At 45.6% G+C, this 27,875-nt stretch overlaps 9 protein-coding genes across 9 annotated transcripts; 5 read left to right on the top strand and 4 right to left on the bottom strand.

The window, feature by feature from the left end:
• Window positions 1-18: 18 nt before the first annotated feature.
• BHQ10_004129 (uncharacterized protein) lies at window positions 19-1,917 on the top strand (the record flags this gene model as incomplete). The annotated part of the gene is made up of 6 exons (XM_040876461.1): window positions 19-278; window positions 349-614; window positions 678-924; window positions 993-1,149; window positions 1,212-1,544; window positions 1,603-1,917. The coding sequence occupies 6 exons, from the start codon at window positions 19-21 to the stop codon at window positions 1,915-1,917; spliced, it is 1,578 nt and encodes a 525-aa protein (XP_040732633.1).
• A 489-nt stretch (window positions 1,918-2,406) lies between these two features.
• Window positions 2,407-5,364, bottom strand: BHQ10_004128 (uncharacterized protein; the record flags this gene model as incomplete). The annotated part of the gene is made up of 4 exons (XM_040876460.1): window positions 2,407-3,153; window positions 3,208-5,084; window positions 5,132-5,164; window positions 5,223-5,364. 4 exons carry the CDS (start codon window positions 5,362-5,364, stop codon window positions 2,407-2,409), a joined length of 2,799 nt encoding a protein of 932 aa, XP_040732632.1.
• Window positions 5,365-5,991: 627 nt separating this feature from the next.
• Window positions 5,992-7,623, bottom strand: BHQ10_004127 (uncharacterized protein; the record flags this gene model as incomplete). Its single annotated transcript, XM_040876459.1, has 1 exon — window positions 5,992-7,623. The coding sequence occupies one exon, from the start codon at window positions 7,621-7,623 to the stop codon at window positions 5,992-5,994; it is 1,632 nt and encodes a 543-aa protein (XP_040732631.1).
• Window positions 7,624-9,465: 1,842 nt separating this feature from the next.
• BHQ10_004126 (uncharacterized protein) lies at window positions 9,466-12,173 on the bottom strand (the record flags this gene model as incomplete). Its single annotated transcript, XM_040876458.1, has 7 exons — window positions 9,466-9,484; window positions 9,545-9,826; window positions 9,880-10,008; window positions 10,095-10,319; window positions 10,862-11,578; window positions 11,665-11,962; window positions 12,059-12,173. 7 exons carry the CDS (start codon window positions 12,171-12,173, stop codon window positions 9,466-9,468), a joined length of 1,785 nt encoding a protein of 594 aa, XP_040732630.1.
• Window positions 12,174-12,994: 821 nt separating this feature from the next.
• On the top strand, window positions 12,995-14,396 carry BHQ10_004125 (uncharacterized protein; the record flags this gene model as incomplete). Its single annotated transcript, XM_040876457.1, has 5 exons — window positions 12,995-13,125; window positions 13,178-13,264; window positions 13,317-13,397; window positions 13,485-14,052; window positions 14,112-14,396. The coding sequence occupies 5 exons, from the start codon at window positions 12,995-12,997 to the stop codon at window positions 14,394-14,396; spliced, it is 1,152 nt and encodes a 383-aa protein (XP_040732629.1).
• Window positions 14,397-15,394: 998 nt separating this feature from the next.
• BHQ10_004124 (uncharacterized protein) lies at window positions 15,395-16,440 on the top strand (the record flags this gene model as incomplete). The annotated part of the gene is made up of 3 exons (XM_040876456.1): window positions 15,395-15,568; window positions 15,636-16,047; window positions 16,115-16,440. 3 exons carry the CDS (start codon window positions 15,395-15,397, stop codon window positions 16,438-16,440), a joined length of 912 nt encoding a protein of 303 aa, XP_040732628.1.
• A 1,007-nt stretch (window positions 16,441-17,447) lies between these two features.
• Window positions 17,448-18,137, top strand: BHQ10_004123 (uncharacterized protein; the record flags this gene model as incomplete). The annotated part of the gene is made up of 1 exon (XM_040876455.1): window positions 17,448-18,137. The coding sequence occupies one exon, from the start codon at window positions 17,448-17,450 to the stop codon at window positions 18,135-18,137; it is 690 nt and encodes a 229-aa protein (XP_040732627.1).
• A 3,934-nt stretch (window positions 18,138-22,071) lies between these two features.
• On the top strand, window positions 22,072-24,759 carry BHQ10_004122 (uncharacterized protein; the record flags this gene model as incomplete). Its single annotated transcript, XM_040876454.1, has 4 exons — window positions 22,072-22,119; window positions 22,213-22,508; window positions 22,583-22,880; window positions 23,824-24,759. 4 exons carry the CDS (start codon window positions 22,072-22,074, stop codon window positions 24,757-24,759), a joined length of 1,578 nt encoding a protein of 525 aa, XP_040732626.1.
• A 902-nt stretch (window positions 24,760-25,661) lies between these two features.
• BHQ10_004121 (uncharacterized protein) lies at window positions 25,662-26,377 on the bottom strand (the record flags this gene model as incomplete). The annotated part of the gene is made up of 2 exons (XM_040876453.1): window positions 25,662-26,164; window positions 26,230-26,377. 2 exons carry the CDS (start codon window positions 26,375-26,377, stop codon window positions 25,662-25,664), a joined length of 651 nt encoding a protein of 216 aa, XP_040732625.1.
• Window positions 26,378-27,875: the final 1,498 nt, after the last annotated feature.

Genomic DNA, 27,875 nt, shown 5'->3' with positions numbered 1-27,875 from the left:
AGCTTTTCCAAACCAGCTATGACCACCATGTCGGACATGGCAGCCGACCAGAAGGAAATCGATCAGGAGCAGAGCCCCGTCGACGTCGTGCGCGATCCCAACCAACGGCCTGAATGCTTTTCGAGCACGATTCAAGAATGTCTTTTTGTCCTCACCTCGACCATGGCCATCGGCCAGACTTCGTTCTTTCAAGGCGCTATCATCGTCGTTCTTGCTGAAATCAGCAGAGATCTCAACATGGACTCTGCGGAAACGACTTGGACTACTGCGGGCGTTGCGTATGTCTTGGTCTAAAATTTTCCTTACCTACTCCGTATAATTTGGCTAATTCGTCTTCCGGTCATACAGATTGAGCAGCGGCGCCTTTTTACTGCCCTTTGGAAAGGTAGCAGATATGTTTGGACGCCGGACTATGTTCATCGTTAGCATGATAGGATACACTCTATCTCTTCTGGTCATCGGCTTTGCAAATTCCGCGCTGTATTTCGACATACTTTCGGGAGTTATGGGAATCTTCTGTGCTTCGTCCGTTCCCCCTGCTGTCGGTATTTTAGGCAGTGCATATGAAAAGCCGTCACCGCGGAAGAACAAAGCTTTTGCCTGCTTTAGCGCTGGTAAGTCACTTCCATCTCAAGGGTCTTTTAAAGGTACTTGATACTGACTTGGCTTTCTTATAGGCAATCCTTTAGGTTATGTAGGAGGCATGCTCGTGTCCGGTATTGCCTCCCAGATCTCGACTTGGCGTACATCTTTTTGGGCTTTAGCAGTCATATACGCCCTCTTCTCGATTACCAGTATATTTACCGTTCCTAAGGAGCCTTCCCGGGCCAAGGTGGCATTGACATTGGAGAACTTGAAAAAACTCGATCCGCTTGGCATGTTGCTTGCCATTGCTGGCATAGCACTTTTCTCAAGCTCGTTATCGTAAGTTGTTTTCCACGTTTATTCTTTGTCTGGCGCTTTCCCAATTCTGCGGTGCTAACATACACAAGACTTGCAGGTGACGCGCCCCAAGGCTGGAAGACTCCATACGTCATTGTTCTTCTCGTACTAGGCATCTTACTTATTGGCGCTTTTATCTACTGGCAATCAGTCTGTTCTACTCCATTGATGCCTCTTTATGTTTGGCGTGATCGGAATTTCTCATTGGTGAGCCAGTCTTCCACCCTTCATTCGGCCATTTTGCATACTAACAATGCCGGATTTTCAAGCTAATGGGTGCGCTCTCTCTCGGATTCATGGCATTCGTCTCCGGCCAATTCTGGATAGCTTTATACATGCAACAAGTCCAGAAGTACAGTGGCCTCGGTATCACAGTTCGCTTATTACCCATGGTTGTAGGCGGAGTACTCGTTAATATCGTCTGTGCATTGATATTGCACCGAGTCAGCAATAAACTTCTCATGTTCATCGCCACCACAGCATACATGGGAGCCTTCTTGATCGCCAGTTTTACGAAGGAAGACAGCATTTATTGGGGTTGCTACTTCGTACCTTTCATACTTATGGTTGTCGGGGCGGATATCGAGTTCAACGTTGTAAATGTAAGTGCATATTCCCCGTTTCGTCGTCCTATTGAACGAAATCGACTAACAGTTATAGATGTATGTCATGTCCTCACTCCCACCATCCGAACAGTCTCTAGCGGGCGGTATCTTCAATACTGTCTCCAAACTAGTTTCAAACGTCGGCCTTGGTGTGACAACCGCAATTTACAACGCTGTTCGGGACCAAGGCAGCTCTTCTGTCATTCGACCATATTTGTCGACTTACTGGTTCGCTACTGCTATTGCAGGCGTTGCTATCTTCTTGGTTCCATTTCTCAAAATAGGGACTCAAGGAGGTGGTGACTCGAAAGATCAATCTGATGAGGATTCATCTGAGGGAGGAAATATGCAGGTGGAAACCAAAATCTGACCATTGAACGATTGATAGATTGTACATACACATCATATATTCAGAATGCTTAGACTAATACTGCATCCATGGCTTTCATTCCTTATCATAATGCACGTACGTAGTGATAGGCCACATAGATTATACATTACATCTCCACTCTTGATTTTCATAGTTCCATCTGGCCTTTGGTAGCATGGAGATTCTACAAAGTGTTAAACCATGCAATGAGGCACAACTCTACATTTCAACCTCGACTTATGACCCATATCTATTCACAGGCCAGCTTCGCGAGCAGACCAGGATAGACCTTCTGTAAATTACCGGCCACTATCTGCAAATCTCGTCTGTTAAAAATCGAAGTTTGATACTACTCATATTCGATTCATTTTAGGACTATAGTCGGAGAACATCGGATTATCTCTACGCATGGACCTACCTAAGAAGTTTCGCACCCAATTAAACCCATCTATATTGTGTGATGCACTCCGTTTGAGCCTCAGAACTTAGTTACATCACAATACATCCATCTACTTCTAGCTTCTCTCCACCTTCTTTTGCACGAAGTGTTTTCACTCGGTCGCTCATTGCTTCCAGGTCGTCCCAATAGATATGGTGTGTGAAACCTCCTCGCAGATTTTCGAATTGCTTTGCCATTACTTTTAAACATCCTTCATCTTCTTCAAGCAAAGCCATCGTCACCAACTTGATTCTCTTTGTGCACCTGAAATCATGCCCATCATAGGCTTGAGCATAGTACGGGTGTCTAGTCTCACGCAACTCATTCTCGATTGTGTCGAAGAGCATTATGATTTTCGCTGTGACCCAAAGATAGTTCAGACTTGACAAAGGTCTCAGTTCGCCACACACGTCGGTAAATATATCCCATCTCAAAACCTTTAGGAGCTCTACTCCTTTCATGCTAGCTCCATTACCCTTGGTGGAGGAATGGTTAGCCGCCGCTTTTTTCCTCTGAGTCTGATAATTCAATCGATCTTCCTCTGGAAGTGAATCCATCAAGGCTTGATTGAGAAAATCATCGCTTTCGGATGCTCGCTTTAACTTTGATGCCATTTCTAGGATGGTCGCGTCGTCCATACCTTTGGCTCTCGAACGTTGGACTAAATCCGAATCCTTCAATCGTCGCTCACCGGTATCTGAGTCGACCATTAGGTCTGTGTTGCTAATCCGAATTGTTCCTAGCAAGGACTCCACGGGAATGTCGCTGTCAGGAATACGCATAGGATCCCATTGTGCCTGCCGATATGAAGTTAAAATTGTTTGTTTCCTAAAGAAACTATTTCCCCGGACATCAAATAGGCTATGGATGGTTGTGGCTGAGCGTGCCGCATTTCGCGTAAAGGCATTTCGCTCGGACTGAGCCCCGCGAGCTCCAATTTCTCTCACTCGTGCACGAAGGGCACCGCCAAAGTCCGATGTGGGAACTTTGCCATTGACGAAAAATGAGCGAGAAAACAACGTTTCCAAGCTTGCAAATAGTCCAATATGCCGTGCGAGGTAACCTTTCTGCACTAGCATGTTGTGTAAATGTATTGCCAACACGACCTCCGGAAATTGATCCCATAACTTCATGCTTGACAAGTAAGCAATCTCCAGTGCTTCCATCAACCCCACAGCGCACAGAAAAGGAGAGTAGTCCCAAAGACCATTCGCATTCGTGTTGGAAAATCGGGAKGGGGGGATTGTGTTMAAGCCATACATGTACTTGGATTCCCCGAGCCAATTACGGAAATCATCCTGTATCTCCTCGAGAATCTCAATATGTTGACGATGTTGGACAGGGTCATCCTGCTCAAACAACTGATTCAGAACTTGTACAGCCTGGAGATAGCCCTTGGAAAACCTCTCATATTTCCGGTCCAAAAAAAGGTCAACATCTCGTCTCGGTCGAAAACCCTGAGCAGGCCGTTGAAGGATATGGCCTCTGAGTGCGCTCATTGACCAGCCACGCGAAATTGTAAAGGCATCAACGATACATTGAAGTTGAAACACGTGGTGGGGAAGGATCTTTTGTCGAATGTCTGTACCGGCTGGCTGCATGGCAAGAGAAGTCACAAAACCTGCGAATTCTTGCAAACCAAATAGTCTTGTATGCACATTCCAAGGACCCTCAATGGACCAGTCAACCTTGGCGTAGTCGTGATTTTCGCCTTTCATGGTGTTTCGCTGGACGACGATGGCGGAGAAGACATTGACCAAATCGTAAAGCCAATTAATCGTATACGATCGACGCCATCTGATTCTTTCCTGTTTGTCGGCTTGCTGAACATCAAATTGAGGATCCCAGTTGCGGATTTCAGCCAACATACGTTTTGTTGGCTTACCACTGCGGTTCTTTTGGAAGTCAGTCACAAAGTCGAGAAGATCCTGGTACGCATGGATCAAGAATTGTTCTTTGATGTCAATGGCCGTTTCATGAACTACTTGAGATGTACTATCATCTCGGCCCAACATCATAAGCCGCATAGTGAACATACTCTGGGCTTTTTCTAGGTCTCCTCGCGTAATAGTCCTCATTGCAGTCTCGTAGGAATCATGACCAGGAAAATCGACAAATATGGCTGACTCTGCTTGTTTGACCATAGTAATAGCCACGTTGGACACAGTGGCAGCAACAACGCCATTGAGACCGTCATACGCAACTTCGGCCCAGAGCTTTTGTAAATAGATTCGAAGGTCGCCCCATTCCTGAATAAGTCCATAGATTGCCATCAGATAATCGGTAATATTTCCATCCTCATCGTGGATAATACGGTAGCTTTCCAACGGTAACTCAGTCAAGCTTGTTTTCTCGAGGACCACCTTATTTTGTTTTCTCTTGCCCTTCTTTCCCCGGCGGCCCTTCTTTCCCTTGCCGGAAGATTTCTTTTGCTGACGGTTTTGAGCAGTTGTCACGGACTCTGATTCTTGGTCAGATTCATTATCGCTTTTCATATCAACCTCTTCTCCACCAGATTGTTCGGGGTTAACATTCAGTGCATTGAATTTGTTCGCAAAAATGATTTGCTCAATATCCTCCTGCTCATCGAGTTCTCCCTCCTTAGCTTTCTGCCCTGACGCCCACCCATCACCCCCAAGAACTGTGAAAGCCTCAACTAAAGCATCAATGAAATGCTTGTGGGAAGAATTCTGCCTCTCTAATTCAGGATCTGGATTCTGTGTGGCCGCTTGTTGAAACATAGCATGAAACTCTGTCCTCGCTCTGATTACTGACCGAAACAGACGATAAATCGTGGTTGGAATTGGGCTGATATTTTTAGAGATCAATTTGGCCAAAGATACAAGGCCCCTCACTGTAATCTTACCAGTGGGGTTTGCAACTTTGGTTGCATCGTCTCCCAAGGAGGCCGGAGAGTTTTTGAGGATCGTATTTGAAGCCTGGATCATCCAGTACACTATGTACTGTGTCTCCCGTTTGTACTCAAGGTACGAACCATGTGAAGCCATTATGTATACTTCATGCTATATTTTTGGACAGAAGCTCAGCACTATATGTTTCCAGTCACAAAGAGATGAAGTTCAGTGAGCACCCCACGAGGGTTTAGGACCCTGTCGACTGCCTAACCCAAGATAGGAATAGTGCCATATGCTCTATCAATTTTAAGGTACAACCTTGGACTCTTCGTATGACTTGATTACTAACCTTGATGTGGTGGAAAATGTACGAGTCTATGGCTGTCCTGCCAGTTCAGTCGAGACACAGCGCTTAGGAAAGGAGGGACTGAAGTCTCTACATGGTTGCCGAGATCACGCGTGAACGACAAAGCCTTTCTCATTTTTTATATCTCGACTGAAGAGAGACGGCATGGGAAAATCCAAAAAACTTTATAATTAACTAGCTGAACGGTGAAAACACGAAGCAATACACTAAAAACACGAATGACGCCAAACACACTCATGAACCATGCAAGAAAAGTAGACATGAACGAAATGCTGCAACACCCATTCAGAGACCTTCATGTCCTCCCTCTGATCATAAAACCAGTTTATAAAGAAAAAAAATGAACCGGGAATATACCCTAGATATGTACTATGCACCAAAATCAAAATTCCACCAGAACCAGACATCTTGCATTACAGAAAGACGACAATCTCACCCCGATCATTCCTCTTCAGCCGCAAGGTACGCCACAAGTCCTTCTCCTCTTCCTGACGACGATCCCGATCTACCCGACTGCTACGTCCCCGACCGCGACGCTCGTCGTGATGATCCTCGGAAGATTCTATGCGCGCCGGATAATCGCGATGAAAGCGTTTGAGGGTTTTGTTGATCGAGCAACCACGTCCACTCTCGGGGCCTTTTGTAACTAATGACAAAAAGTAAAGAGCCTTGTCGCGTTCTTGCTCTTCGTCCGTGAGAGCTTCGTCATCACCGTTCCGGTAGAGGACCATCTTGCGGTTGTCATCGCCACCACTGTCGGATCCGCCGCGCTGCTCAATCGCTTTCAGACGACGGGATGGCCGGGTCGAGTCGTAATGGTCGTTACCGTTGCTCTGTGAGCTGATTTTACGCTTCGTCTTACGTACCTCGTCAATTGCGTCGATAGCCGTGCTATCTTTTGTTTTCTTGGAGCGGCGCACTTGAACTAGCTCGTCGCCATTAGAGGGACTATTTCGGGTGCGAACAAGGGCTTTGTTTGAAGGTTCGGCGCTTCCCCGACTACTAGTTGATATGTTGGATCCGCCGAACATAGATATGATGCGACCAGCACGACCCTTGAGAGAAATTCCCAAACCATCGTCCGCATTCCCATTGCTTTTATTAATAGCTGCAAGCTTTTCGTTCGGGCGAGTGCGCTTGAGAGGAGACTGGGGGTCTTGGTATCGGCGAAGGTCGTGCTCATCGTCCGTGTAATCTTCATAGTCCGGCGAAAGCGATCTGTCTCGGAGCATACGGTCCAACCCTCCTGTCAACCCAGAATGCTGAAGGTAAGGTGTTCCCACGTTATTGGTAACGCTGGATGGGGCATCCGTCATGGGAGTATCCTCCTCATACCGCGAATTGGCGGCTTCAACATCCAATTCTTCGACATGGCCGCGCTTGCGTTTCTTGTCGCTCGTCGTTCTTGGGGTTGGGTCTGGGGAGCTGCGCTCAATGTCCTTCTTCTTGTGCTTCTTCTCTTTCTTCTTCGGTGCCGGAGTCATGAAGTCCATGGAAACGTTGGACACTTGGTTTTCATACAGTGATGGCTTGATAGGATCTGCGCCATATGAGAACCCATTTTCTTCGTAGGCGACATCATATTCGCGATCTTCGTCGTCAACATCCGTATCGTATTGAGCCAGGGCCTTTCCCGGTTCGAATACCGAACGCGCATTAGCTACCATTTTCATCGGCCCTTTACCGGCAGCCAACGAAATTTTCGAAGCAGTGGGTGTCTGGTCAGTGACCAGAAAGTCAAAGACGTTGACGTCTTCTTCAGCAGGCGCAGCCACTTTTGCTTTTGAGGCCGAAGCGGGGGTTTTTGATGTTTGCGGAGGACTGGGGGCGGCAGGAGGGACTTTTTCGGCTGGAGGATCATCGGTATCTGGTGCGTCTTCAACGTAAGGATGGCGAGGTTTCTTGGTGTTAGCCTTCGTATTGGCTGAGTTTCCGTTGGTATTAGTGAGTGTCTTGGAATTATCGGGTTGTTTCTTATTTTGCTTGTTCCCTTTCTGCGGTTTCTCTTTATATAGGGCGCCCTGGTACTTTTGCGCTTCGGTCATGCATGCCTGTGCGATCCAGAGGGAAACATCTCGTTAGCCTGGTCCAATCGGATAACAAAAAAAAATCAGACACAACAAGCGATAGCATCCAATCGGGCAACAAATGGTCCTGGGCAGCAAACCAGGTCTTGCGCCGACGACTTAAGGCCTAGGCCTGTGACCTAGACATTTGCGCAGCGCGATAGGATGCGTTGTCGGTGTGAAAATAGCATAGAATAATAAGCCACAGTAATTGCATACCGTGTGCGACCTGTATTCGTTGCCTGGAAAGTGGACCATACAATCGATACAAGTGAAGGAGGCGCCGTAACATCGCCCGCGATGGGGGTCTAGTTTTTTCTTGGTGAGCACATCACCGCAATTCTGCAGGTTGCGCGACAAAGTCAGTTATGCTAGTTGTTAATCGGTATGTAGACTATGTACACTCACCTCGCATTGAAAGGAAACCATGATGGAGCCCTAGAAAGCTGTCTCTCTTTAAAATCCGTTCCTGCGTCGATCGCCCGAACAAGAATGCCTAACGGCGAGGTGGACCAGTACACCGCTGTGTTGTACAGCTGTCTGAAGTGGGTATGTTGGTGATAGGACGGCAGTGCTATAAGGCTGTGACAAGAGCCCAATCAACTGTACTAGACAAATGGTGAGGCGCGAGTTGAGTTGGGAGTTGGAGAGGAATGAAAATATTGTAGCTTTTCCAGAAGGAGCAAGCCCACATCGAAAAAAAGTGGAAACCAGAGAAGCCTGAGGCAGGAAACCAGTGGGGACGACCTTCTGACTCCAGAGTTGTTGACAACTACTAATTGTAGACTTGGTAAACAGAATATTCTAATCTTCTGGTTGTACAATGTAATGATATAGTATAGACAACAATAACAAACAAGGGGCGACGCGCTTCTTTTTGTTGTTGATTGTCTGCTCAGCCCGCATTGGCTGGCTGCCTCAGGAGTCAGGCGGCCAGGCCTGTCAGATCGCTACGATCAGCCACTAGCCTGTTCCATCGCCTATTCGCTCCCAGAATTCTTATTGTCCGATATCATCAATGAGATGAAAAAGTCGGGTAGACTGACGTGAGATTATCCGTCCGCAGCAAATGTCGCGAAGAGGCCCAGTCTCCAGACTAAACGAACTGCCATTCTACATGATGCATCCTGAGACACACTTCAAACTGCGTCGTCTGTTTTGGACATGAGACAGCTTTTTAGCGCGATCCAAACTGGGACCAATGATCGCATGACGAACAGGCAAGCGAGTCAGCAGACATCCATATTTAGATACTGCACGGCGGACCAACCATGTCGATTGATTCCCCTGCAATAATACAGTATCTACTCAGACACATACGGAGCATTATTCATCAATGTGTATCTTTTTACACTACTATAGTATGTACAGTGTACACGGGATACACTAGATCCCGATGTACATACTACCGCCCGGCATCTCTAGCGCGCCGGAAGTCAGGGAGTCAGGCCGCTTCACTAGCCACACACCAGGGCAGCCAAAAGGTCATGCGCCATGCCAGACTGCATATTGGTGGTTGCATTAACGTCCTGTTCAATTTGTGTCCATGATCATGGCGCAACGCCACCAGAATGGATAAATGATGTGCATATAACGGCCATCTCATCAATATACGCGCAGACATTAGAGGGTACGAGAAGTGCAGGCGTTTCATGCTAAATGCGTTGAATCTTGAAATAATCCTTTTGACGCCATCGAAGACAGATAATAGCAAAACTAGTGGGGTATCTTTGGACTGATAGAATGTAGGATGCGCAGGGTATCACGAGGTATGACGAGGTTCGACGCTTAAGGGTGTGGCTCGCAGTAGCTTCATCTGCGCTAACCTCCTCGAGTGAGTCTATAAAGCGATAGTCAGCACGAATTATGACTCGGTCCAAAAAGAGGAATCGCCACTCACGGTTCCTTGGTGATCTCAACGGCAGGATTAACGGCATGATCCTGATCCGGCTCTTGTACATCGTTCTTGACTATCTTTGCCAATTCCTTCTCTCCACTCTCGTCCTCGCCCCCGCATCCACAATCATATTCATCCAGCTTGTTGCAGTCGTACTCGGGTTTCTTGAGCATGTGATTCACTTCGTTGTGGATAAAGCAACCCCATCCCGATGCTGCGTCGCGCGACGAGACCTGCGGCGGATATTTTTTGAGATGTCCCTGAAAATGCGATGCACATTCACCGCTATACAGTCACATTAGCTCCGGATCAGAGGCCACAAGGTTAGCCAATCTCACCAAGGATAAAGTCGTGCAAATAAATATACAAAAGACCGTAACGCCTCTTGTTCCTCCAGTGTCGGCTCTTTCGGGTATCGTGCCATCATCGTGTGGAAGAACTTCCAAGTAGACCGACCTAGCTCCGCTCTGTATATGCAAAGCAACAGTTAACTCAATCCTGGCTGTCCCAGATAATACGTGCGCTCGAGGATAAGCTATAAGCAAGTACATACTTGGCAGTCTCATTGGCCAGCTTTGGCATGACCACAGCTCCTTTCAGTACATCATCATCCAGCGCCAAGTTCGACGGTATGGTATTCTTCGTATCTGTCAAGTGACCTGGTGCCCGTGTGGCCGGACTGTCTGGACCTCGAGGCTGGAGGAAGATGAAGTATATGATGAAGAGGAGCGCAAAGGTGCTGAGGAGCACGTAGCGAGTCGTAGGTCGAGCAGCCATTCTATATTCCAATGTAATAGCGAAAACAACAATCAAGGACGTGAACCCATCCAAGGGTCATGGCGAACTATTTAAACAATGATGAAGGTAAAACGGATACGTTGCTTCGGATTGATTACGGAGTAAGGGTACGCATCGGCCAATCGGAATCCGTTGCCAATGGCCCAGTCACATAACGTCACATGACACTCCCTCGGTCCAGTTCTTTCATTGGTCAATTCCTCCTCTTTACTCTGTGTTCTTTGTCTCTTCTATCATCTACCATACCCTGGGAATTCGTGGAAAGAAGATGGTGCCTATCAATGCAGTCTACCAAGAAACAAAACAACAGCTGTCAGTCCACACCGTCTCAACTTCTCAAGCCCTCCCTCGTGATCTTTTTGTTCAGCACTCGTGTTCGGCCCATCATTCGGTCGCCCCCTGGAATCTAACTGTCTAAGACCTCGGACAAAAGCTACCTGGCGAGATTTATACAACAACACTGTCTCATTGGTCAGTATCCAGTCTGAAATTTCCAATTTCTTCTATATGGTTAATACTCACCTCCAAGGATGCTCCACCACTCCGTATTGAATATCTTCAATCCAGTTCTTCATGGTGATTGTGATCTCCCCAACCTCCTCTCCAGCTTTCAAGCCACAGTCGATGACTTCCCCGTTCCACGAGATGGACTTGATAGGGTTCACGATGAGCGCTGTGCCTGCGCCAAACACCTCCAGCAATCTACCTTGCTTGGAAGCCTCTTTGAGTTCGGTCATGTACACACGCCTTTCAGACACCTGCCAACCTTGTGGAACCAGCCGCTCTTGTGCAAGATCTATGATTGAATCGCGTGTGATACCAGGCAGAATGGTGCCGTCCAAAGGTGCGGTGACCAATTCCTTGTGTTTTGTCTCAGGGTTGATCCACGCGACAAACAGATTCATCGTACCCACTTCGGTAATATACTGCTGCTCAGGTACTTCAGGGTCGCCAAGAAGCCAAAGGATCTGTTGAAATCCACGAGACCCAGCCGTCTCTTGAGCCACTATTGTTGGTGCATAGTTCCCCCCGACCTTATTGTCGCCCACACCACCAGGCCAAGCACGCACTGGCGAAGAGCACGCCTCTAAGGAGATAGCTTTCATGCCGCCACTGCCAAAGTAATTACMGACTGGGCTGGCAATGACGTACAACAAAGCTGATTGTGGACGTGACACACTCAGGTCCGGCTCCGTACCGATCAGTGTTGGCCGTAGATACAGTGCAAATCCCCGTCCTCTAATGACGTCTCAATTTAGTCATCAATCTTGTAGGGAAAGCAGATCATTGAGGTGAGGGGTATATCTTATGCAAATGCTACTTACTCTGGAATCCAGCGACTCTCTGTTTTGGTATATTCTGCCAGCAATTTCAATACTGCTTCTTCGTCAAAGCTCGGCAATGCGATGCGGACTGCCGATGTATTGAAGCGACGAATATTCTTCTCAGGTCGAAATAAGCGCACGTTGCCCTTGGCATCTTTGTATGCCTTCATTCCTTCAAAGCAACAGAACGCATAGTGGAATACTGCTGCGGCTGGATCGAGAGTAAGAGCCTTGTAGGGCTCTATACTCGGGGTGCTCCAACCTTCTCTTACATTCCATGTCGCGGACAGAATGTGGTCTGTATAATTGTCAGTGTCCCAGTGACCATATATATCTCAATATTATATCACATATTCATTGATAGTGTATAAATGTTTGGGTTGGTGCTACTAACCAGTAAAAGATCGCCCAAATTTCAGCTGGTCGGGCGGCAACAAATCTTTCGGTGAGTCAGTCTGGTGGATGGACAGTTTTGTCGCATCGGGTCCAGCGAAGAGAGAGTCTGCCATGGCGGTGAGTCGCTAATTTGCAAGATGCTCCTTACCCGTATGCAATTGATGTTTGACACTTTGATTAATTCGATGGTTGATGTTGTTGAGTCGAAGTCTGGAGGGCTGAGGTGAAGATAAGGATGAGCGCGGGGGCTATTTAGTACGAACACTTGCGCCGTTGGTTACACCCACGTACGATACCCCTGTCAGAAGTTGGACTGGTATAAACAAAGAATTGAACCATGTCGTACCGAGTTTATTTAATATAGAAATGATTCTCCATTATAGCCAGCAACGGTCCATTACCACCCTTTGCACTGTAGTGTCGACCCTAACCCTTCTTGACAAGTGGAAGGAATCGGCAATCTTTGCGAGATATTCATGTGGATACAGCGTTACGTGCTATGAATCTAGAATTGGTCATAACCCCAGAAGTAACTAACTTACCTATTGATAGAAATGGCTTGGTACGAAGCTATTACAAATACATTGATTCCCTGTCTCCTCACAAGTCGGCTGGGAGTTAGGGTTTAAGACTCTATCTCCGGTTCACAGCAGGCTCTCTAATTGGCTCTACAAGATAGCATTTGGATGATCTTTTTTCCAGTCCTTCTTTGCTCTCATTATCTCCAGGGTTGTGTACATCAAGTACGTTGATTGGTGAACGTCGAGAATGTCTCCGGAGTTAGAAGTGCCGGATATGCTTGCCTCGACTGACGTAGCTCGGCTATTCCTAGAGATGGCTATAAATGTCTTCGTAAGTTCCAAATTGACCTGAAATGATTCAATTGATGTTCAACAAAACAAAAACAGAACCCGAGGAACCCAAGCCCATCACCATGTCGAACCCTTTTCGTAGACCAGCGCCTACACCAAAGAGCGCTCTCGGTTATCACCGCGTCCTGGCTCCCACGGCTGGCGTGCGGGTCTCGCCATTATGCCTTGGAACGATGAACTTTGGCACCGAATGGTAAGTAAATCATTGAACGGCGAATCATGGAGTCCGTCTCATACCGTCTCAGGGAATCGTTTATGGGTGAATGCTCGAAAGAAAATGCCTTTGCCATCCTTGACGCTTTCTACGAGAATGGAGGCAATTTCATTGATACGTATGTATTCGACGCTGCTTCTATCTCAATGACAGTGGCTGATATTTCTCAGAGCCAACAATTATCAGTTCGAGCAAGCAGAGCAATGGCTCGGAGAATGGATGAAGGCTCGAGGAAATCGCGACCAAATCGTGTAAGTGCTGAAGAATTCGATGATAAATATTTGATCAATAAACACGTTACTAATATGATAACTTTTTCTTTTTTGCTCTGGCATTAGCCTTGCGACTAAATATACAGCAAACTTTCGCGCTGCACACTTTAACAAAGAGCCCATCCAGTCTAACTTTTCGGGTAACTCGATGAAATCCATGCACATCTCCATCAAGAAGAGTCTGGAGAAGCTGCAAACAGACTACATAGATCTATTCTATGTGCACTGGTGGGACCTCACAACTGGCGTAGAAGAAGTCATGCATGGCTTGAATTCGTTGATCACAGCTGGCAAAGTGCTATACCTCGGTATTTCCGATACTCCTGCTTGGGTTGTTGTTAAGGCCAATGACTACGCTCGTGCCAATGGTCTCCGACCTTTCTCGGTGTACCAGGGCAAATGGAACGCCTCGTTTCGAGACTTGGAGAGAGAGATTATCCCCATGTGTCGTGATCAAGGAATGGGCATTGCTCCCTGGGCGGCTCTTGGTCAGGGAAGATTTAAGAGTGCTGCTGCACGAGAGGCTGCCCATACGGGAGCCGGAAGAGCAGCCCAATTGTCTGAAAACGAGGTTCGCGTGTCTGACGCCTTGGAAGCCGTTGCGAATCGCAAGAATGCTAGTTTGCACGCCGTGGTTCGTACATTGACCAGCAAGCAAGACATAGAAAGAATCCAATGACTGACACAATACAGGCCTTGGCATACGTTCTTCAGAAGACACCATATGTCTTCCCAATTATCGGACAACGAAAAGTCGACCATCTCCTTGCCAACATTGAGGCCCTCAAAATCGAGCTGACATCCGAAGACCTCGATCAAATCGACTCTGCGATACCCTTTGACCCGGGCTTCCCGAACAGCTTCCTTGTTGAGAAGTATAATCTGAATGTTACTAGCTCAGATCTGTGGTCAGCCAAGTTGGCCGGTCATCTCGATTCTGTGGAACACCAGCGAGCAATCAAGCCGCATGAGGAATAATTCAGGCTGAATGTGTCTTGCAAATACTTGACTGCAGCGGCTTGCCTATTGAGCTGTGAAGATTAACGAGATTTGGTATGCTAAGTAGGATGTAGCTTCAGCCTCCGAGATTGAAGAATTGGTCTCTTACAGAAAACTCTGCTTTACCCATTGCTCTTAGACAAAGTCCTATAATATCTTTATTTCAGAAGACACGTCAGCTCAATAATAACGTTGGTTTAATTCACCGCTACGCTCAACTTGGATAAAATGTGTGAATCTGTTTGACCCAAAATTGGGGTCATTTACAACTCCTTACAGCGCACCTTGCAGCATATGTGACGAGTCATTTGGATACACAACTTGGAAGAAAAACAGTCGGGAATCTGTATAACGTTCCGACATATGAAAAGGACAGGAATTGACCGCAGGAATACTAGACAGCCTGAAAACATTACAAGTGATTACCACCTTATATTCTTCTCATTGTAGTGGTAAATCCTCCAATAAATAATTAGGGCTAGGGTTAATACGTCGAAGCTTTTTGCGGCGGACTTAAAAGTCTTGGACCTCCAATAAAGAGAAACTAATTTATTAAGGTTAGTTGAAAAAAAATCCAACACGTCATCATGTTTAGTTAGGAGTTTTCAGGTAGTTAGGCATTGTGAGATCCAGGTGGATTGATCAGCATTTAATAATTCAAAGTTAATTCGTCACGACTACGGAGTACTCAAATCCCTAGCATGTCTTTTTACGTTTCAACGCGTTGAGCGTTAACTTTGGCCATTGACCTTATTTGGACAGAATTTGGATCTGTGGATCGCCAACGCTCGTGGTGAGTCAATAATGACACAGTGGAATTATCATCTCGCGCTGTCAAAGCCCGAGATCTGTAATCCGGAGTATTGTATTGCGTTAATTGTTTGTTTGTTATAAAAACGTCCAAGTCACCTATTCCGTACACGAGGCAATTCTACTTCTACCATATCTAAACCATTACGTTACTTTACATCTTCAACATGTCCAAAATCCTCACTGTCTTTGGTGCCACCGGCAACCAAGGTGGCTCAGTTATCAGAGCTATTCTAGCCGACCCTGTTCTCTCTAAGAGTTGGAAGATTCGCGGCGTCACCCGCGATACCAGCAAGCCCGCGGCAAAAAAGCTCGCCCAAGATGGCGTCGAGGTCGTTTCCGTAAGTGTTTTCAATAATTTTACCAGGGTAGGAAAAGTGTTCCAAGTACTAACAAGTGCGATTTAAGGCCAACATGTCCTCAGTCGAGGCAGCTCTCCCAGCGGTTACTGGAGCCCATACTGTGTTCTTGGTTACCAACTTCTGGGAATCCATGAACAAGGATACCGAAGTCAACCAAGGCAAGGCTGTTACTGATGCTTGCAAGCAAGCCGGCGTGAAGCATCTCATTTTCTCATCACTCAGGAATGTCACGGAGATCAGCAATGGTCGTTTGCCCAATGTGACCCATTTTGATGGCAAGGCTGAAGTTGAGTCTTATATCCGGGCTAGTGGGGTCCCTGGCACCTTTGTCCTTCCTGGTCTGTTCATGTCGAACTTTTTCCAGTTTTTCAACAAGCAGGACGATACATACACCCTTGCTTGGCCCGTCAACCTGGACAAGACTCAGGTTCCCCTTTTTGATGCTGCAAGTGATACCGGTATGTATCTTTTTTTGAGTTCAATCATGACGAATTGCTACTAATGCGTGGGGTGCGAGAAAAATAGGCAAATTTGTCAAAGCGGCCATAAAGCACTATCCATCTTCCGTCAACCAGCGAATTCTCGCTGCTACTGATTATTACTCGCCGGAGAGGATTGTTAATGAGTTTAAGGAGGCCACAGGCTACCAGGCTCAGGCAGTACAAATTCCTGGAGACGTGTTCAAATCATTTTTGCCCCCCGCAGTTGCACAGGAAATGTTGGAAAACATCATGTTGCTTGAAGACCCCGGTTATTATGCTGGTGAACCCTTATCACCTTCTCTCGCTCTGGTAGACGAGAAACCTACCGAGTGGAAGGACTATGTAATTAGCAACAAGGAAAAGTTTTAGTCAAGTTGGATTCGCCAAGGTTGGGTCCTTGGTCCAAGACTTTGAAGTCGTGGTGCGAATCCATGAGTTTTGGAGTCGGACCTCAGGTTCCCCAAACAAGACAAACAGGTGGCTCCTATAATCTACATAATTTTATGTAGATCTAGCCTGTATTTTAACGTTTTCGGGTTACATGCAGAACAAAACAGTAAGGTCTATATCCAAAGGAATTTTTCAATAGCGCCTGTTGCAACCTTCCAGGTCTTTATCTATATCACAGTTCATTAGCAGATGGTAAAATTGAGTAGATAAGATTATCTACCTGACCATCTGCAATGGTAACGACATGGGCGGCATCTGGGTAGCGAGCAAGAACTTCATCTCGAGTTTGAGAAAGAGTAGCCAAATTGATGTCCATAATTGCAATTTTCCGGCATCCAGCTGCTGCAAATGCTACCGCTACTGTGGCACCAATGACCTTAACCTCCAGCACCCGTTATGAAAGCAACACTGTATTATTAAGGTTGCTCCGTTACGTGTTTATTATACTCTCCACAGCAAAAGCAAGCACCGAATAAATACGAAAACACTTTAGCAATGCGAGACGGTGAAAACGGTCCAAGCTACTCCGTGAGTAAAATATGTAATATCGGAATAGAGTAAAGCGGATGACAAATGCGGGGAGAATCCTTACATTATTTGTGGAGTAGGTATGCTTCGCCGGTCCAGGCAGCCCTAAGTGACCAAAAACGGACGCGTAACAAAAACACCCAATACTTTTTATACTGAAGTCTGGTCGTTGCCAGTTGTTGCCACGGTCCGCATTGATGAAAATCCTAGCACCCACTTAAAGAGCATCCCCATTTGTAATCGTGTCTCTATAGGCTCTATATACCATATATTTCTCTTTTCCAAATTTGCTGAGGCAATCAAGTATATAAACTCGACGGTCTTCGATAAAATTTTATGTTCAGTAAAGTCACCTCAACGTCTGAGTTGCCTCACATACTACAGCGATCTGTCACATAATGCCTCGCGATATCAAGCCAATCAAAATTTATGGCGGCTATCTTGGTCCGAATCCGTTCAAAACACACATCATTCTTCGTGAACTCGACCTTCCTTATGAAACCGACTTTATAGATTTCAGCCAGCTCAAAACTCCTGCTTACGAATCTATCAACCCGAACGGCCGTCTTCCGGCTATTTATGACCCCAACACGGACATTACCCTCTGGGAATCTGGAGCCATCATCGAATACCTTATCGAAACATACGATCAGGATCATACGATCAGCTTTACGCGGGGAACAAAAGAGTCGTATCAGACAGTTCAATGGCTTTATTACCAGGTGTCAGGCCAAGGTCCCTATTATGGCCAGGCTGTTTGGTTCAAGAGGTATCATGAGGACCACATTGAAAGCGCCATTCAGCGTTACGTGAATGAGATAAAGCGTGTTTCAAAAGTTCTTGATCGGTGGTTAGAGAAGCGAGAGTGGCTTKTCGGCGATAAATTGACATTTGCCGACCTTGCGTTTATTCCTTGGCAAAATGCTGCGCAGAAATTCTTTTCTGAAGAGGGTTTCGATCAGAACGAGTTTCCCCACGTGCGGCGTTGGTTAAATCGCATGAATGAGAGGCCAATTGTAAAGGATCTTGCTGAGAAACAGGAACAGGCCATGAAAGAAAGAATGCCTCAGGCACGTGCGGATAATTGACTTAACTGTCGAGTCAAGTGTGATCTTTACTATTGGTACAATGACAATTCTTGTCTTTCGAAAATTTGATTAGACTATTAGGAACTTGATCTTTTAGTAAATGTTAATAAGGAAATGACAAAGTATACGCAAAGCCGTCCAAACTGAGCACCCGTGTATCGTGTATTGGCCTTACACTGTGAAATAAGCTAACTAAGTTAGGATACTCAACCAGCTAACGAAAGTAGTTAGCTTGATTTCTAGGTGAGTTAGCAGTTAGCATGACCACCAAGTGGCAACTTCACCAGCATCTGAATGGCTTAAACAATAAATTTATGCCGCCCACTTCATTGTGCCAGACCAAGTAAGAGATATATTAACGCTACACACACCGATCGATAATATATGATGTCAGCTAACGAAGGAAGGAAGAGAAGCCACTGAATACTACTTATTTTCTATACTTCCCATGGCTTCTCGCAATCCACACATCGCCTCTGTGAGTTACACTTTCAACCCAGGCAAAACAGTGATGAAGAGTCGGAAGGGTGATGAAAGAATAGGAAGGAAGAAAGAAGAAACGAAAAAGCTAACTCTGATAGTGTAATGAATGCAGAGCTCGAAAGGCAAAAGTTGTACTTCTCTTCATGAGCTGTCAGGAAACCAAAGCTGATCATACAAGAAATAGTGCTCGAAAGAACGCCCAAAGTGCGCACAATGCAGGCGACATCAGAGAAACTGTATTTATTCCCCAAAAGTTAGTCGGACCCCACTGACAAGGGCGTAAGTATTAGCATAACCCTGCTCAGTCAAGAGTAATGACGATCTAATCAGCTGGATCTTCAAGGCACCTCACCAGCGTTGAAGACCGTTTGGGGAGATTTGAAATTGCTTTACAAAGACTTTTTCCGGCTGGAAGCGTTGAAGAGATTGTCCATAACCTAGTCCAAAACCAAGATGATCAACCTACACTGTTGGGCTCACATCAGAATGATTTCTTGATACCCGAAGATTCGGCCAGCAAATTGTTAGATCCATCTTCAGATGTGCTCAGTGAGTTCTGTGATTTTAGCGACCTGAAAAGAGATCCATCAACAAGTCAGTATTTGTTCGCTCTTAAATCCCATTTGCTACCTCCGTTTGATTTTAATATATTAACCCAACACCGTCCCTAGGATCGATTGGCTCTCCTCCCCGTGGAGATACATCTCAGGGCATTGAGGAAGTTGCTCAAGATCTAACCCAACCTAACCTGAATGGGCCTCAGGCTATCCACGAAGAAAGATACATTGATTCCTACTTCTCGAATTATCACCCAGTTAACCCTTTTATTCACGAGAAAAGTTTCAGAAACGCATATATTATGCATTACCCAAGCACTCATGGTCTCGCATGGCATATCTTGTTTAAAGCAGTTATTGCTATGGGAGCTTGGAGTGTTGGATATAACAATGCTGAAATTGACATGGCATACTACCTCCGCGGAAAAGAACTCTTAGAGCAAGTACCCTTGATGGAACCTGGAAATCTAAATCTCGTACAGGCATTACTACTATTACATGACTTTTCCCAGAAACGGGGTATGCCTGAGGCTAGCTTGCAGTATCTTTCTGCGGCCAGTCGAATGGCTATCAATCTTGGTCTTCACAAGGAGGATCTGAACCCTACGGTGACACTATTTGAAAGCGAAATGCGAAGACGGGTGTGGTGGAGTCTCTATATATTTGACAGCTCTGCTGCCAAAAATTTTGGTGTATCACTTTCAGTTCCAGAAAACAGCTTCATTACTGTGAAATCTGTATTGAACATTCACGATGAGGTACTATTGGTGATCTCAGACATATCGCTAGTAAGCGACTGACGCCTTCAATTTTACAGGCACTTGACTCTACGACCTCAACGGTTCCTCGTGAGATGAATGAAATGACGTTATACACAGGGCTGATTGCTCAAGCTCAATTTCATATAACAGCCAACAATATTTACCGCCGTCTGGTCGCCACGCCGAATATCTCTGTTCATGAGGTCCAGGAGCTGGAAAAGTCGATTGATGCGTGGCACGACTCTCACCCAGCCTATCTAAAAGAACCTGGTTCTCCCTCAGACTCCGAAGTGAAACATTTCACCAAATATCGACTTCGAATATGCGGCAAGAACCTTCGCATTCTCTTATGGAAACCCTTCCTTTTCAACTGGGCCCAAAAAGAAAGTAATGGAGGATATCTTAGCGACCCCGAAAAAGATCTCCACGAACAATGTGCCTTCCGGTGTCTGTATACGGCTAGAGAATCATTGAGCCTCATTCTTCAAACCATTGACAGACATCAACACACCACAAATGGTTCATCTTTTTTGTTGTACGTGCATAAAGTTCAGTCTATATTATAGAATTTCTTCTGACTATGTGGTAGGTATTGCATTTTTCACGTTATGCTGGTGTTTGTTATGTTCTCCAAGTCAGGCTATTCCCTTTCAGAGTGCACGTGGATTTTGGAGGACATCAGGAATATAAAAAGAGCTATCTCGCAATCGTGGCTTAAAAACGACGCTCAAGCCACTCATTTTTCAAATGTGATTGATAGACTCTGCGATTCATTCGATTTGTCATATTGAAAGCAATGCATGGTTTTCAACGACTGGTTAATAACACGAAGTGCGAGGCACCCTTAAATTAGGGGTCCCCCAGGCAAAGTCTGAAGAAACTGCGGTAAAATCATCAAGACAGAATACACTGCTAGGGCGCCAAACATCAACCAGAGTTCCACAAGGCTACATATGTTACTCCTGAGTCATCAAATAAAACCACACCTTTACACCGTCACGTCATCATCATCGTTCCTACTCACAGATTCATGTCCATACAGCCAACAACTTACGATATGTCTACTCAGCACAATATGCTCTGGAGAAATGGACTTGGCATCGAAATTCCGGCTGTTGACGAAAATCGCGGCTTGACGGAACTTTAGGCAAGGTCGCCCCTAAGTACTGTATGAACTTAGTACTATACCATAGCGTTCTGTGCAGATCTAATCGCTGTTTAGTCATCGCTTATATCACACCTGGTAGGATTTCTCACTCCATTGTCTGCGGAGATGATCGATATAGATTTCATACTATCCTATTCCAGGCCGTAAAGCGTCAGATAATTTCTGCGGTAGCTTAAAAATAAAGTTGCAAGAATAATAACAATAAACAGACACAGAGGCACTTGCAAAAGATTGATTGAGAATCAATCCCTCAGTGCAGAGGTTGCAGTCAGGCTGTTAGGTCGAAGAGAGTGTCGCAGTCAGAATCTTAGAAAACATAATCCTTGCATATACTGTATTTCACAAGGATATTCTTCAATATAACCAAGCTTTCAAGACGGGACAGTCCTTTATATTACTAGCTATTCCACAAAGTGTAGTAATTCTCCAGCCTAAGCTCTAGATTCAAAATATTATACAAGCCTACTTAGTCCATTGAAAGACGAAATAAGCTTAAGACTTTCATTCTTTACATAAATACTACAAGATAGCTGTCGGTTTAACACGGAAACATAGTACATCGCGCAATGAATTTTAACCAGTGCAATCATGGAAGTAGTACCAAAAAGTAAACAAATTCAGCCCTAATTGTGATACATAGTCAAGAATCGTCACAGAAAACAGGCCCCACACTACGGAGTACGTATACTACGTTATGACTACGCACATAGTTAGGAAATTGGCATACGATGTACGACGCAGTACAGTATTCCGCGATGGGTCCGCTGACAATATGATAGCTGACAAATCACATTTTGTTCTCCAACTAACTAACTACACGCTGTAATTTTGGTCATTTTGATCATGATGTCAATCACTCTCTGCGGGCTCTCAGGCCTCAAAGTACCTCAACATCCCATGTCGCCTAAACTTCACCATTATTCTACTACGACAATAATTTCCATTTTACAGGCCACGGTACTACAATGTCAGCCAAAGCATTTGCGATCATTGCTGGAGTCGGCCCCGGCACGGTACGTATAGATTTATTCCCATCACTCACCCACAACAGGCAGGATCCAATTTACTCTACCCTCGTGTATAATTAACACTGTGGAGCTCTGTAGGGAAGATCTGTTGCCAGAAAATTTGCCAAGTCGTATCCAGTCGTTTTGATGGCCAGAAACCCAGCAAATTTCGAAGATGTCGCACGGGAAATCAACAACGAAGGTGGGAAAGCTATCGGGATCAGCGCGGATTTGTCCGACGCCAATAGTGTCCAGGCAGCATTCAAGCATGTCAACGAGCAGTTCGGAAGTCTTCCTCTCGCAGCAGCGGTATTTAATCTGGGCGGGGGATTTGTGAAGAAACCATTCTTGGAGTTAACTGAGACGGAGTATGAACAGGGATTCAATGCGCAGGGGTACGTGCAGTCCGGCCCAACTACATTACTGTTAGCAAGTGGAGGAGTAACCTCTGAGGTGCTGTGCTATATAGGAAAGGCGGGTTCAACTTTGCCAAAGCAACCTTACCATTGTTATTGAAGTCTACCGAGCTAGCATCGCCTCCAACCCTCATCTTTACTGGAGCGACTGCCAGTTTGAAAGGGGGTCCTGGCCTAGCAACATTCGCCTCAGGCAAGTTTGCTCTACGCGCGCTGGCCCAATCCTTATCGAGGGAGTTCGGCCCTCAAGGTGTCCACGTGTCTCATGTCATCATTGATGGGATAATTGATACCCCAAAGACCCAACAATTTGTGTTAGACCACGCGGACGCAAAACTAAATCCTGAAGCAGTAAGTTGCTTTTTCTTTCTTTTTCTTTTGGTTTTTGTTTTTCTTTTAGCCAGGCTACGATTGAGATTAGTAACCCACACTGCTTCATAGATTGCCGAAACGTATTGGAATCTACATCAACAGCCACGTTCGGCGTTTTCGTTTGAACTTGAGCTTCGCCCATGGGTGGAAAAGTGGTGATTACATGATAACCATCAAGTATAGTTTAATTAACCACTAAATTGGTAATTGAAAATCAATATTAAAGCATAATATATATATCTTTCAGTTTGCCCGCATTTGTTTACTCCTACTTGAGTGACTCTCTCCACGCATGACCACACTAGTATTCAAGACAAAGTGTATAGCAAAGAATTAGTTGAGAGCGGTGTCGAGTGTTTAAGGGGGGTTACTTAGGATTCTTCGTATTGACCAAGGTAACCTGAGCAACGAACTTTACGCACTAGATAGTAGACATACGACTAACGAACTAATGCGACTTAGCGTATTCATCGAAAGCTTCAGACTCCACAGGGGTCCCTTTTAAGTTTTAGCAAGTTTAGGGCTGACGAATGATAGGTACCTCACAATTCAACGTTGTGCCAATGTGGGCCACTTTGTCATCCGGTTTACTCTATTCCGATGTTGGTATATACGTACAAACTTCACTTGGTACATAGCTTGAGCTGTTTTTCACCGTCCCTGCCCGATATCCCGAACACTTAGTAATATCCGGAGATGCTATTCCGTAGTTGACTGGGAGCGAATGATTGGTAATCATTTGGTAAATCACATATCAAATGTCTAGTTACTAATTTCCATAGTTCAAACCAGTATATAGCAGGGCTGGACTTCATCCTAGCCGCAGTGTGCATTGTACATGTACTACCTTCTCATGTCCATCTGATTTAACGTGCCCCTCTTAACGAAAGGACTCCTTAGTGCAGGCCTGAACATTGCGAAGCTATCAATGGCGCAACCGTTCGTCGCAGTCGCTGGTGCGACAGGGAACTTGGGCCAACTCGTTATCAAGGAGCTAACCCACCGTGGGGTTGCAGTCAAAGCCTTAGTCCGCGAAGGAACAGATCGCTCACGCACGCAGGCGCTCTCCGATACTGGCGTTGTCGTTTCACCTGTTGACTTCTCTAGTGTCACGGCTCTGACGCGCGAGCTCACTGGGGCAACCTGCATTGTATCTACACTACAGGGCCTACGGGATGTAATGCACACGGTTCAGGGCAACTTGCTTGACGCTGCTGTTGCTGCCAAGGTACCACGATTCATCCCTTCCGATTTCTCGTTAGATTTCACGAAGACCAAACCAGGTACCAATCGCAACCTGGACCTGCGACGCGAGTTCCATTCCCGGCTCGATAGGTCCGGTATTTCGTGGACTAGCATCCTCAATGGAGGATTTATGGACCTTCTTGGTGGTGACACGCCAATGATCAACCACAAGAAGGGCAAGGTTGTTTATGTTGGGAAGGCAACACAGCTCCTGGACTTGACTACTATTCCAAACACTGCAGCTTACACCGCTGCCGTTGCTGCAGATCCAAAGCCTACTCCACGGTTCCTACGTATAGCGGGTGACGTTGTCAGTGTCGTGGATATCGCGGCCGTGGAGACAGAACTGGAGGGCAAGCAGTATAAGCCTTCGTGGATGGGTCCAGTGTGGCTTTTGGAGGTGATAATTCGCATTCTTCGCACCTTCGGCGGGGAAAATGAAGTCTTTCCCATATGGCAGGGCATGCAGTACATGGCGAACATGTTCTCTGGGGTAGCTCAACTGAAGCCACTAGATAATGATCGATACCCTGACATCACTTGGACAAAGGTCAAGGATTACCTTCGTGAAGAAAAAATACGGAGGGAGAAGAAACAGTCTACAAATTCTTAAAAGTCGAGAGGGAGGAGAAAGGGGTTTTCTAAACTGTATTTATTTGTTCTATGGGATCTACTTTGTCCTCCTGATGATAACAGTAAGCATCTATCAACCTAATCGTCTCAGAATGCTAGGTTATTTCTAGACCAAGATGTCTCGTACTGATGAATCATACCTGCTAGACTCGTGTCATCTTTCGCCTTGTCGAATATGGTCTTGTTGGAGAGTTAAAGAGTGGCGCGATCAATTTTCACGAAGCTTGCGGGTACGGGCATGACGCGGCACCTATACTTATGGCACTTTTCACTCTCAACCTCACCCACCCAGATCGCATAATGACAGGCTGGGAATCAAGCTGGCCACACATAAGTCCCAGTGAATGAAAAGAGCTCAAGCGACAGAAAAGAGCCGTCAAAGCCGCCAGTGATGGTGTCTCTTCTCCCATACCTTTCGTATCAATGAGCCGTTAGGAAGAGGAAGGTATGGATCACAATCACTAAATCTCAAGCCATTGTCATACGCGGAGGGCTCCGTTTGATGATTATTCATCTTGTCTACCGTTTTCACTCTCAGCATTATTTGTATGTTGTTTGATCCTTATCTACTTTCGCAAAGAGGTCTACTTATTTTCATGTTTCTGTCGCTGATCTTTTGGGTCAATTCAATGTTTCGACTTTCAGACTGGTGATAAATTGCTGTTTGACGTCGATTAAGATACAATATGGAATTATTAATGTGGAAGACTCTATGAAAACCTAGCATTTCACAGTGATATGATGTTGACATGGATCAAATGACGAAGGGCAACCACTTGAAATCAAATATGCACAGCATAAACACAACGCATAGGCAATAAACAATCAAATTATCAATAATTAATTCTAAGGATACTGCCAATCGCCGCTCGAATGAGTGACTTATGAACAAGAAGGGAACGGAGGACTGGACGACGATACACTCCCACCGTAAATGACCTGGTTTCCAGGCTGAGCAAAAACGGTCTCCTGTTCTTCCACAGTCTTGCAGCCATTCCCAACATCGGCTACAAATATTTCGGGGTATGCAGACTCGAAAGCATCAGCGCTTCCCTTGCCACCGGTAATTGTAACGTCGGCACAGTTCATGTACATTTCACGGTTTCCTTCGAAGTTGAACCAAGTCCAAGCAAATAGGGCGTCGCCATTAGCGGCGTCACTAGGCATAGTGAAGTCGTAAGTCGATTCCAAGGGGCAACCGCCTTCCATCGATTGGATTACGTGGAACGATGTGCCGTTGTCGTAGCTTAGCGACAATTGACAGGATCCTCCTCCATGTACAGCAGAGCCGGCCAGACTGATATTGTACTTCTGTCCAGCAGTGTAGGTGGTTACCGAGCGCCATGGAGTGTTGGTCTGGTAGCCTTTGCAAGGAAAGTTGGATCCTGGTTATAATTCATGGTGTCAAATATGTTTTAAGAGTTTCATGTCTGGAAATAGAAGTATGTACCGTCCGTCTTCAATGGATCTGTCATTGAATAGTCGGGAGAAGTTGATTGAGGATCGAATTTGCTGCGTAGGGGATATGGCCAGCTCATTTCCATGTGCGCAGAGGCAATCCCGACGGCCATCAGGCCGATGACAATTCTGAAAATCATATTCGAATAGTATGAGTTCTTTAATATGTACGGATCCAAAAGTAAACGGCGAGGAGAAGAAAAGATATTAGGAGATTAACAAGCCCCAGCTTTTGACAAACAAAGATATGATGATATTCCACAACTGAACATGAGGAAGGAAGATTGATTAAAAGCAGATTCCAAAAGAGATCTGGTTTATGATATTATGTCACAAGTTAGTCGAAGGTCCCGATTACCTGACCATAGAGAAGAATAGACCTATGAATGTCATTGAATGAGATGTGAGGAATGTCGCATTCCTGTGTAGTTTCTGAAGAGAGGCACTCCATGGATTCGCAAGCCCCTTAGAACATAAAAAATTCGCACATCAGATTAGTGACGTACGTAGACACGAACTTGTACATCTCTATATGGAGAAGAATTTTCACTGTTGCTAGTTTTGCATTTGCTCACGGATGAATCGTCCACTGTTCGAGCATGTACAATCAAATCGTGATGCATCTCGATCAAGCAGAAACGCTGCGAATTTATCATGATGCTATATTTCGTTTTCATTTTTGTATTTGACTGAAAATTCCTCTTGCTTTATTTTATTAGTCTTTTCGAGATGAGCGTACCGAACTAGGAAATTAGGGCAAGCTCGTACATCGGAAGCGCTCCCTTGATGGGGACTTCATACGTAACGTGCACATTCTTGTCCCAGGCATTGGTAATCTGTAGGCCTATCTTTTCCGAGAATAGAATTCTGTAAATATTGATCATACTATTATGCAAGTAACTCATACATTGTGGAACGCGTAAGTCAATAATCTCGSGAGCCATAATGAAGTATGTCGAAAATGATAACGAATAAGCGCGATTTATTTCAGATTCAGAGCTTGATTCTGTAAATTACATTTATCTGGTATGATTGCGTCGATGACCGCAGCGCATTGTCCTGGATCCCCCGTATCTAGGTAGATATGAAATAGTAGAGTTCACAGGATAGCAGTATCTGATTTGAGTCAAAAAGATACTATAACATCATGGGGATAAAACAAGTTTAGTTCGTTCTATTTTGGGCAGAAACTATTGTCCGATATATCTCCAACTCAACAAGATTTCACTCACCTTCAGACCATCTATCTTCACGATTTGATCATCGCCAGGTACAATATCAATTGCGCTGTCACTTACTGTTATTTCATCTCGCTCTTCGAATACGAAGCACCTGACTGGTTTTCGAGTGCTGATGGCAACTTGGCGTCGAACTTCACTGATGTGCGTGGATAAATTTTGATTTATCTCGCGCACTTCAATGCCCCTATTGCTGAAAATCAAGTATTTGAGTGGCTGTGGGCAGTCAAAATCTCTCGCTACTAAGCGTTCATCGACCCACAAACGCGCTGCCAGTACATGCGGCTCCGAATACTTGATATGATCAATAACAGCATCCAGATGGATATTGATTGTCCCATTCGAAGCCAGCCGGACTTTCTCGCGCACGATGCGGTCTCGAACCTCTAGCCCGATGACA

This window comes from Talaromyces amestolkiae (assembly GCF_001896365.1).
Source record: "Talaromyces amestolkiae strain CIB chromosome Unknown scaffold7.1, whole genome shotgun sequence".
NCBI classification, from domain to species: Eukaryota; Fungi; Ascomycota; class Eurotiomycetes; order Eurotiales; family Trichocomaceae; genus Talaromyces; species Talaromyces amestolkiae.
This window is presented reverse-complemented; position numbering and strand designations above follow the sequence as displayed.